The 12,090-nt window shown below is 37.5% G+C and overlaps 1 protein-coding gene across 4 annotated transcripts in view; it reads left to right on the top strand.

Moving 5' to 3' along the window:
- Positions 1-12,090, top strand: part of PPP2R2A (protein phosphatase 2 regulatory subunit Balpha) — an 83,338-nt gene that overhangs the window by 59,362 nt on the left and 11,886 nt on the right. For all 4 annotated transcript variants that reach the window (XM_029201488.1, XM_029201489.1, XM_029201490.1 and 1 more), the window contains one exon: positions 7,469-7,634. In XM_029201488.1, coding sequence (XP_029057321.1) covers positions 7,469-7,634 — 166 coding nt within the window. The remainder of the gene's footprint in view (positions 1-7,468; positions 7,635-12,090) is intronic.

Below are 12,090 nucleotides of genomic sequence, written 5' to 3'. Positions count from 1 at the left end.
TTCTAGTCCTCATTTGTATTTACTCATCCAGCCAGCCATCCCTCTTGTTCAGCCATCTGTTATCCAGATTGCTAGTCTCAGTTTACCTCGTAATATTCCCAGTAATTAAAATTTTTTGCCCTATGCCCTGCTCTTATTCTGTGTCATGCTTTAGAAATAAATTATCCTGGGTAGTTAGATAATCTGAATAATAGCACATTGACTATTTTAGATTTTGGCACCCATAACCCCCATGTTGTTCAAGGGTCAACTACATTTTGAAATATAACAAATGGTTGTCTCTAACAAGTAATAGAATTAAAGGAGCATTAAAAAACAGTAACTAAGTTTTCTTAGTGTTCTATTTGGAAGCTTAAAAATGTCCTTTTTTGGGGGGTTCCCTGGTGGCGCAGTGGTTGAGAGTCCGCCTGCTGATGCAGGGGACACGGGTTCGTGCCCCTGTCCGGGAAGATCCCACATGCCGCGGGGCGGCTGGGCCCGTGAGCCATGGCCGCTGAGCCTGTGCTCCGCAACGGGAGAGGCCACAACAGTGAGGCCCGCGTACCGCAAAAAAAAAAAAAAAGTCCTTTTTTTTCTCATTTTTATGTGATCAAAGGAAAATACATTTAATGTTTCCTAAAATTTTTTATGTTTTGGTCTAGGAGCAAAGTAAATATTTTCTGTATTTTCACAGTTTCATTTAAGGCAGAGGAAGTTAGTAAAAACACAAGGCAGTTTTTTATATATTTAGAATTAGCTGTTATAGAACATCAAGTGATGTTCCTTCAAAGAAGTCATTTTTAACTCTTGATTATTCTTAATATGTTTATCGTGGAAAATATGAAAACTGTGTACCATTTCCACAAAGAATAAGATAAAAATCCAAAATCATCTCATCACATGAATAGAGATCAATTTATGTATCTGTGTTTATTCTGGGGCTCTACTTTGTTTTGTAGCAAAAGTATCATGTTGTATGTATCATTCTGTAACTTCTAATGTTTTCTTGCATTAATCTCAGTCTCAGTCAGGGAATTGAAGAGACTGTTGCAAACCCTGAGCGGAAAGAAGTGCATGTGTCATTTGGAAGAATCATAGTCTGTCTTTATAACTTAAATGACACAGTTTAACAAACATGTAGCTTGTGGGATCTGCAGAAGGTATTAATTAGCAAGGAAGCATTGCGCATAAATTAACATGGTTGAGAAACATTGATCTCCGTATGAATTTAATTGGCTCTATAGCATTTCATAATTTACTTGACTTAGGTTGTTTATGCATTAAGTTGTTCATACATCTCTGCATCATTGTTTTTCATTAGGTTATACTTTGAAGTGGAATTGTTGAGTACCTTTTTAAGGCTTTCAATAAGTGTGGACAAATTATCCTCCAGAAAAGCTGTGTAAATTTATACTTCTCTCAGTAGTGTATGACTTTGTCCATATTCTCATCATTAAAACAGTGGTCATTATCATGTTTTTTTATTCTTCATCAGTTTAAAGGCAAAACATTATTCCTTAATTTTGAATACTAATGATGATGAGTAGTTACACATATATTTATTTACTGATCATTTTTTAGGTAAATGACCTTTTCATCCTTCAGAGGAGGGTGTTAATATTTTTCCTACTTATTTTTAAGGACCTTTTACACATGAAAGATAGTAACCTGTTGTCTTAAGATGCACTTTTCCCCCCAGTATACTTTTTTTTAACCTTTAAATATTCTTCCTAGTTGGACAGACGTCCACCTTTCTCTGCTCTTTGCTTTCATTTTTATACTTAGAAGCTCTTTTTCACTTCAGAATTATATAGAAATTTGCCATTGTACTTTCTTTTGGCTGCTTTTATTTACTTTTAATTATTCCCTCTGGAATTTATTTTTGTGTAAGAAATGAAGTTCTAATTCTCTTTCCAAATGTTTGTTTGGCTCAAACATCATTGGATTTTACTGCTGTTTTATATTCTGTTTTGGCTTGTCTGAACCTCAGGGGCATACTTGAGTTCATGACACTACCATTATAGATCATGGCGAGGCCCTTTCTTTAAGTAAACAAACACGTGCACGCATGTGTGTAGTCACACGTATGTTAACTTATTTGCATAATGTGCTCCCATTCTCCCATGCACCTCTCCCTTCATAGATAACCATTTGAATGTGTTCTTATAATTTGTATTTTGTTTTTGTGTGCTGTTTGTTATTTAATTGTGGCAAAATATCCATGTGTACAATACAGTTTTGCCAACCACATATACATTGTTATGCAACAGAACCCCCCAGTTCTGTATAACTGAAACTCTGTACCCACCGAACAGCAACTTCCTTCTTCCTCCCTCCAGTCCCTGGCAGTCACCATTCTCCTTTCTGTTTCTATGAGGTTGACTACTTTAGATACCCCGTATAAGTGGAATTATGCAGTATTTGTCATTTTTGACTGGCTTATTTCACTTGGCATAATGTCCTTAAGGTTCATCCATGTTGTAGCCTATGGCAGGAGTTCCTTTTTTTTTTTAAGGCTGAATAATATTCCATTAAATGTATATTATACACACATGCACCACATTTTCTTTATTCATTTATCAGTCGATGGACATTTAGGTTGTTTCCACTTCTTAGCTATTGTGAATAATCTCATTTGAGATTCTGTTTTCAATTATTTTGGATATATACCAGATTGCTGGATCATATGGTAGTTCTTTTTTTTTTTTCCCCATCTGTGCCTCGTGGCATGCAGGATTTTAGTTCCCTGACAGGGGATCGAACCTGTGCCCCCTGCAGTGGAAACGTGGAGTCTTAACCACTGGAACGCTAGGGAAGTACTTTTTTTTTTTTTTTAATAAATTTATTTATTTTTGGCTGCAGTGGGTCTTCGTTGCTGTGTGCGGGCTTTCTCTACTTGCGGTGAGCGGGGGCTACTCTTTGTTCCATTGTGCAGGCGTCTCATTGTGGTGGCTTCTCTTGTTGCAGAGCACGGGCTCTAGGCGCACGGGCTTCAGTAGTTGTGGTGCACGGGCTTAGTTGCTCCGTGGCAGGTGGGATCTTCCCGGACCAGGGCTCGAACCTGTGTCCCCTGCATTGGCAGGCGGATTCTTAACCACTGCGTCACCAGAGAAACCCTATTTTTTTACTTTTTTGAGGAACGCCCATACAGTTTTCAAAGTGGCTGCACAGTTTCTATGCTGTATTTTTTTAAAAGCTGTATTGAAATATACACAGAAAAGTGCACAAAACACTAGTGGATTATCACACACAGAACTTCCCATCCTTCCTTTAACCCTTCTCATTCCCCTTCCCAGTCATTCCTTTCTCTTTCCTCCCCTTGTAAGCCTGTCTTCTAACACTTAGTTTGGCTTGTAGTTATAGAACTTTTTATAAATGGAATCTACAGTAAGTATTTTATGTCTGGCCTTTTTGCTCACTTTATGTTTGTGTAATAATTTGCTCACTTTCGTTGCTATATAATGTTCTTTTGTAAAACTGTACCACAGTTTGTCCATTCTGTTATAAATAGATGCAGACATTATGGTTGTTTCAGTTCATGGCTTAATAATAATGCCACAGTTTGTCCATTCTGTTATAAGTAGATGCAGACATTATGGTTGTTTCAGTTCATGGCTTAATAATGCTGCTGCGAACACTCTTGAGCAGATTTTTTGGTGCACATTGTCATGCATGAAATTATCATGTCATGGGGGGGTAGGCATTTAGTTTTAGTAGACAACACAGTAAAAAGTGGTTCTGCCAATTTTATTCTCATGAACAATATATGAAAATTCTGGCTGTTCCACATCTTTGCCAATGCTTTGTATTGTCAGTAATTTTAAAATTTAAACATTGGGAGATTATGAGGGTATCTTATGGTGGTTTTAATTTGTACTTTTCTTGATTAACGCCAAGGTTCAGCATCTTTTTATGTGTTTATTGGCCATTGGATATCATCTTTTGTGAAGTGCCTACTGAAATCTCTTGCACTTGTTTTCTGCTGGGTTGTTTGTCATTTTTCTTATTGATTTGTAGGCTTTTTGCACTTTTTGAACATATGAACCCTTTGTCAGTTGTATTTGTTGGAAGTATCTTCCATTCTGTGACTTACCTTTTCATTTTTTCTGAATGCTATCTTTTGACAAATAGAGGTTATTAATATTAATATAATTCAGTTTATCAATGTTTTCTCTAGACTTAACTGCTTTTTCTGTCCTGTATAAGAAATACTTCTCTACCCCAAGGTCCAGGAAGATCTGCATTTCTGTTATCTTTTAGATCTGTGCTCTCTAGTATGGTAGTTAGTAGATCCCTGTGGCTATTTAAATTTTAATTAATTAAAATTAAGTAAAATTTAAAGTTCACTTCCTTAGTCATAGTAGCTACATTTCAGGTGCTCAGTAACCACATGTGGCTGGTGGCTACCATATTGGACAGCACAGATACAGGCTATTTGCGGAAAGCTCTCTTGGACAGTGTTGTACTAGACATATTCACATTTATATTTCTGATTCACCTGGAATCAGTTTACATGAGTGGCTTGAGGTGTAGTAGGGGTCAGGGTTTGTTTTATTATATATGAATAGCCAATTAACCAAAAACTATTTAGTGAGAAGACCATCCTGGCTCAGCAGTGCCACTTTTGTCCAAATTCAGGCCTGTTTCTGGGCCATCTGTTCTATTCCATTGGTATGTTTGTCAGTTGTCGTGTGAGCACCACACTGTCTTCATTGTGGCTTTAAAACTTGATTATGATATAGTATCCTTTATGTATTTGTGGCTTCTGTTTGTGTCCATGTTGAAGTATGTGATTTTGTTTTTGTGGACTGTGTTTTTTTAACATGTATGTGAAGAATACTCTGTCTTGCACCTCATTCTGTGTCCTACTTTATCACTAAGAGCTGTGTTTCCGAGAACCTTCTGTCTTGCTGTGTGTGCATCTAACCCATTCTTCGTAATTTCTGCACCGTACTCCATTTGCCAGGTTAATTCCAGCTTCCCTTTACCATACTAGTGCCACCTTTTATTCATTCTTTTTGCTTTTAGTTTTGTTCATTTAGAAAATTTTTATTGAATGCCTGTTATATGCCAGATACTATTACAGGTGTTGGGATGAAGCGTTTCTAAATTCATTAAGAAGATTTCACATAAATAGATTGTGTGGTTAAGAAAATAGACTCTGGAAAGCTGTGCAAGAAAAACCCAAATATTGAAGCATTCTAGAATGTATCATGATTCTCTCTGATTGTAGGTGAGTTTTTAAAACAAAAATAAAATAGCCTTCTTTGACTTTGATGCATTCTTGTTCGAGTGGCACAGTGTTGGAGGACATGGGATTATGCTCCTTTTTTTCGTTTGCTCAGTGTACTTAGTTCATGCAGAGAACAGTGCTGTCGTAACCATTATAATGTAAACACCCCTCCCCATGTTTTAGGGAAAATCCCACTGTCTGCTAGGGTCCGGCTCTGCAGTTCGTTAAGTCGGTCATTGTTTTATGGCATCTGTTTTATGACATCTTTCATTTGTTACTGCTGCTGTCATCTCTCCTGTTATTTTTTTGTTCTTATCCATTGTCTTTAAAAATTCACTGTAATTTTAGCATAGTTTCAGGAGAGAGTGCACATGCGTCATGTATCTTTAACTTGTCAGCCGTAACTTTCTCCTTGTGTGGTGTGTGTGTGTATATATATATATATATTTTTTTTTTTTTTTTTTCCCTGTCGGAAAGAAACAGTGCTTCTTGCAATCCATTGAGACGGCCAAACACCTCCAATGATTTTGTTTCTGAATCATGTAATAGATCATGTTTAGACACATTTGGTTATTCTTGAGTCTTAAGGATGATGTTATCTTTCTGTTGTAGAAAATATTTTTATATGGTTGTGCTTTTCTTTTCCTTATCATCAAATACAGACCCTGAGAAACCTAGTTTCTGCATATACCTTGGCCTTGCTTACCTTGGCTCTTTGTTTTGCTTACCTGAATTAATGGACCTTAATTTCTACTTTTGACTAAAGTTTCACACACACAAGTTACCAGAAGTTAGAGATTCTGTGTTATTAAATTTCTCTGTACCTCTGGGACCTAGTGTACATAGTACTGTAGTCTCTAGCTTAAGTTAAAAACACTGCATTATATTGTAGCTTTTTTTGGAGAGTAACATGACAAACGTTTAGAGACTGAGTAACTTTCAATGGAAGACTTACAGAATTTCTTCTGGTGAGATATTAGCATGTACACATTAAATGGGTTAGGTTATCAGATTTGGTGTAAGAGTATGGTAATGAGACCAAGGTTCTGAGTTTGATTTTTACCCTTTCCATATCCCCAGTGTGGATTATGTTCTATGGTATGCTCTGCATTCTCAGTATTGGCAAACCCACTCAGTAATAATTGATACTACTGTCAGAGGACCCACATACAGCTGTAACCATGAATGATCGATCCAGATAATCAAGCTACTGGAAAAAAACAACCCAAAACATACACTTACAAGATGATGATTCAATAAAGTTTTCTTTTTATAAGGAGAAATAATAATAGTGACTAACAGGTCATTCTTATTATCAAGTAATCTTAAACGTTTCATTTGCTAATTCACTTTTACTTAAAACAGTTTATTATAAATAATATCTTTTAAACTATTTTTCCATTGGTTTTTTGAACTAGACATTTAATGTTTTTGGTGGAAAGGTTTTTGATTATGTGATGATGGATTAAAAGGTAAAATTCTGAACATGGTTATAATTCTAATTTTTGCTAAGGTAGTGTTAACTGAAGAAGTTCACAGGTAGTCTCTTTATCCAATAGCTTAAATTATATTCACTGATACTAAGTGAAATAAATCGTTGGTGCGTGCTAGGCTCATAATATAAGAAAGATAATTCAAGGAGGGTACGCAGTTGTTGATGGGGTGAGGCCTGCTGGGTATTGCTGAATGTGGGCTCAGTGGGTAATAGAGCCCTGTAACTCTGGTCTTGGGTAGGGGGCAGGGGTCGTGGTCAGATGTGCTGTTGCATTTATGAGAGCTCTTCTCTTAAAGAGTTTTTCAGCAGTGAATTGACCTAAAGGCAGGCATGAGAAAGGGAAAGGAAGAGGACAATACATCACGTTAAGTAACAGATAGAGAATTGATCCTTAAAACAGTGGGCAGAGAAAGAAGGTGTGCCTCAGCCAGCTGTTCCTGATGAGCTTTTCTTATTTAATCTTTACTTTTTGTCATGTATGCTCAGTAGTCCTCTGTACTATGTCATATACAAAGGTAAAGTAATCAGCAAAATGATCTGTATTTTAATAACACTTTTCCTCATGAATCGGGCCTAATTATTAGGCTTTATTTAGCTTTTCCTTTTTTTTCTTTTAAGCATTTGTATTTATTCCTTGAAAGCCTTTAAATATAAAAAACAATATAATGTATATAAGATTCAGGGTCTGTTGGAATTGATTATATGTTTGATTAATTTGAAATATTTCTCAACTGGTCCAAATATTTTTGTTTCCATTTTAGAACAAAATCCAGTCTCATAGCAGAGGAGAATATAATGTTTACAGCACCTTTCAGAGCCATGAACCAGAGTTTGACTACTTGAAAAGTTTAGAAATAGAAGAAAAGATCAACAAAATTAGGTGGTTACCCCAGAAAAATGCTGCTCAGTTTTTATTGTCTACCAATGGTAAGTGTAAATTTTTTCTTTTCATATGCCCAGTATGTACACATAAGCCCTGTAGGATGCTTTCCCCTTTTCAAAGAGGAGTAGTTGTTAAGAGATCTCTGCAAATAGACATTTGGAAATATTTTTTCCCTATATAGAATGTAAACTCTTCTTTTTTGTCTTCCCTTTTTTATTGTCTTTTAGTTTTTAAATTCTATGAAAGAGATCCTCAGGCGTCCACTTCTTTTAGTCCACACAGTTTGTAGTGAGAAGAATGAGCTTTACCATTCGGTTTGGGTCAGATCCTGTTTCTGCCACTTCTTGGCTTAGTCGCCTTGGGCAGGTTACTAACACTGAATCAAGTTTCTCTCATCTGCAAACTGGAGATGGTAATATCTGTGTTACAGTACGGCTGTGAGGAGCAGATGTGGTGACTCCTAGTGTACATAGTGAGTGCTCAGTAAATATTAATTGCCTTTCCTCTTCCTTTTTAAGTGTGCCTAACTCTCCAAAGAGTATTTCAAACTGTAAATACAAAACACTCTGTCAAAGGACGGCCCCCATTCCAGGATACTCTCTAGGAGAACGCTCTTCTTACTTGATCCCCATCCAAGAAGGACACAAACCGGAGTTGACTCATTGCCTTCTTCCCAGCGAGCCTTATGGCTGTAAGAAGATGCTTCTTATACTGTTTTGTTTGTTCAGGAAACGTTATTAAGTGAGAGTTAGAATTATATAATGACTCTACCAGAATTTAAAGTCCTTTATGACAGGTTAAGAAGTGGGTCATTTCTTTTGTTCTTCTAAATTTTTTTCACATGAGTTGTTGTGACCTGGTTTATCCCTGTGGATTTGAGTCTAAAGAGAAGCATTAGAGTGATTGAGGGTTATGTCCAGGTGTTCTGGGTAGCCATAGTCTGTAAAAATTTAGATTAAAAGTTTTTTGAGGCTGGCACAAGGATTGGGGAAAACCTCTCATTTTCTCATCCCCTCGGTGTTAATAAGATCAGATTTTAGCACCTAGACCTCACCATTCTTTAGCACTTGCAGAATGTAAACTCAAGTGACTTCGGGGGTGACCCAGTAGACAGCATTAAGTGCTGCCCTCATCCGCCTTAGTCCTTATCACCCATTGTATCCAATTATTGGAAATGCATTCCCCAGAATGATGCCACTAGCTGACAACATAAATGTTTGCTTCCTCTTAGATGCCAATTTTTCTGATTGTCAAAGCTCTCCCTAACAAGTCCATTGAAATCTGTACCATCTACCCCCTCTCTTTTCACATAAATTGCATTCCCCTCTCTTCTTACCAAAAGAAAAATAAATAGAAATAATGATTTAAAGCTTGTAACGTAGAGCATCCTAGATGGAGGTTATATGTTTACTCATGTCACATGTTGGCTTCTAATCTTGGTTCAGTTTTAATTTACATAGGTAACTAAGTTATTTCAAATAGCACTTCAGATACTGCTCTTTGACACAAATAATATGTAATTATACCATTTACGTAGTTTCTGCTTTGCAAGTAAATGTTCCAGGAAGTGTGTTGGCTCTTAGTAATTTTGGCGGTTCACTTTTTTAAAAAAATTAATTGATTAATTAATTTTTGGCCGCATAGGGTCTTCGTTGCTGTATGTGGGCTTTCTCTAGTTGCGGCGAGCAGGGGCTACTCTTTGTTGCAGTGTGCGGGCGTCTCATTGCGGTGGCTTCTCTTGTTGCAGAGCACGGGCTGTAGACACGTGGTCTCAGTAGTTGTGGCTCACAGACTCAGTAGTTGTGGCGCACGGGCTTAGTTGCTCCGTGGCATGTGGGATCTTCCCAGACCAGGGCACGAACCCGTGTCCCCTGCATCAGCAGGCGGACTCTCAACCACTGCGCCACCAGGGAAGCCCTAGAGGGGAATTTTTAAAGTACAAGCTGAAGCAGAATAATGAAGCCCCATATACCCAACACCCAGCTTCAATACGTCTCAGTTCATCACCAGTTGTTTCTCAGGTACTTCTCCTCCCCCTCCTTCTCAGTATTATTTGGAAGCAGATCCCACTTCAGTTCACTTATGGATTAAATCTTAAATCTCTTTCAGTCCTTATTTATATCCACACGTGTCTTCCATGCAGGTTTCCATGTGCTCCTCTGTGATTTGAGATAAGGCATCATTTAACCAGGCGAGCCTTTTTAGACACTAAACTCTACAAAAGCTCAGTGGAAGGAGAAACCACTGGAAATTGCAGTGGTTGGGTCGGGTTATGTGAATCTATGTAATATTTTTCCGTAGACAGAATCAACAGTGTTTCCCAAATAGGATTCCTGTGTAAATTTGAAAAATCATTGATTAATAATACAAATTATTTTAAAGGACACTACACAATGCATTGTAGGTTCTTGTCTTTTTGTTGTTAATGAATACTAAGTAAAATACAAATTTTGGGGTGGGGGCTGTATTTTTTGTGCTAAAAGTAGAGTCCATTGTGGAAGGCTAGAACAAGTATGGACATTTTACAAACTGCTGTGTCTGGGTATGGTGAGATAGGAAAAAGGATGAGAGGAGTAGGACTTAAAAATCTGTATCTGAAAAGCTTTATTCTTTGAAAAGAGAGAAAGCAAATACGGAAAAATGTCAACTTCTGTTAAATCTGAGCAGTATCTTTCTGTTATTTCGTATAGTTTTCTCTGAGATACAGCATAATAGTACCTTTTCCCCCCCACAGGTCTTATACTCACAAGAAGATTAGAAACTACTGGGGAGAGCAGTGGAAAATAGGACCAAACGTTCCAGCTTTGAATAACCCAAATTAATCTTACTTTCATCTATGTATTGGCTTTCCATGATCATCACAAACTGTTCAGTGTTTCCCAGATTGTTTTCTTTCTTTTTTTTTTTTTTGGTACACGGGCCTCTCACTGTTGTGGCCTCTCCCGTTGCGGAGCATAGGCTCCGGACGCGCAGGCTCAGCGGCCATGGCACACGTGCCCAGCTGCTCCGCGGCATGTGGGATCTTCCCGGACCGGGGCACAAACCCGTGTCCCCTGCCTCGGCAGGCGGACTCTCAACCACTGCGCCACCAGGGAAGCCCTCCCAGATTGTTTTTACTTAAATAACTTAATAGTCACCTTCTTATAACTTATTCACAATGTTTCTTCAAGTGGTCTCTTTCTCTTTCTCTTTCTCTTTTGCCTTCTTTTGCCTTTCTCTGAATTCTCCTCAGTTTCTCTACATTGCAAAAACGTCCAACTCTAATCTGTTGACCCAGGTCCTTGAATATATGAATAATACAAAGTTCACTCGTAAACAGGTTGTGTTTTAACAGCTTATTATTAAGAAGCTTTTTGGATTTTATGTAAAAGCTGCACACCCACAGAGGAGAGTTGGTGGCATGGTTCTCCCTGGTCTGACCCTCTGGTGAGGGGGGTGCTGGGGTTGTGGACTTCTTTAGTTACAGTGTTCACAGTGCAGGGAAACACTGCAGAGCAGTGGTTCTTAACTTTTTGGAAGCAACAGTTCTCTTTGAGGAATCTAATAATCCCCTTCACAGAAAATGAGTATATTCACATAATCTTGCATGCAGTTTTACGGAGTTTGATTATTCTCATGTACCTCTAACTGTGGACCAAAAACTCCAGATAAAAAGGTCACTGCTGTAGAGCATAAGAATTTTGATTTTTTAAAAATTCCTGACCTGCCTTGTTCGCAGGCACTGCACTAAAATTGTGTAGTACTTCTGGATCCTTTGTTTATGCCATTAAAGGTTGTAAAAAGTCTCTTAAGTTACAAATTTTATCACTTTAAAATTTTTGTTTTGAAGTTTAATTTGCTTTAAAAATCTGTTTACCCAAGTTTTCTTCTTTCTTTTTTCTTTTTTTTTTTAGAATTTTCTTCCTATAACACTACTAGGAACCACAAACACTAATTACGTCTTATTTCAAATGTTTGATAAGTATATCATGATTTATTTGGATCTTTAGTAAGGATGAAAAATTTGAACAGGCCATAAGATAATCATGGGGATGTATATGTGCCCGGGTGTGTGTGTGTGTCATCCTTATCATATTTAGGTGATAATTTCTCCCAAAATGTAGAATTCAGGTCTTGGCTCATTTATATTACAGATTTGGGGACAGGTTAAATATTCTAAAATATATCATTCTTTACCTAAATTATATAAATATATATAAACTAAATAGCACATAGAAAACACATATAACTTAACTGCAATATAACTGAAAAACAAGATTACAGAGGGTTGAGATGAAATACTAGGTTACAATTTAGTAAACTTAGCAGTTTTTCTCTGTGTACACTTCATCTCTGCAAAGGGCACCCACAGGGGCAGCGTAGCATGCTCTCCTGCACCAGGCAGAGAGGGGTGGCCAGGCTGGAGGAGTCCCTGCTACCTCTCTATGACAGAGTTCTACGGTGCCTTTATGCACTGCTTTTTCAAATTGTGTTATACCCATTTGCTTATGAAGGGCCATT

This window comes from Monodon monoceros, unplaced genomic scaffold (genome assembly GCF_005190385.1).
Source record: "Monodon monoceros isolate NGI ecotype Baffin Bay Population unplaced genomic scaffold, NGI_Narwhal_1 Super_Scaffold_5, whole genome shotgun sequence".
Taxonomy (NCBI): domain Eukaryota; kingdom Metazoa; phylum Chordata; class Mammalia; order Artiodactyla; family Monodontidae; genus Monodon; species Monodon monoceros.
This window is presented reverse-complemented; position numbering and strand designations above follow the sequence as displayed.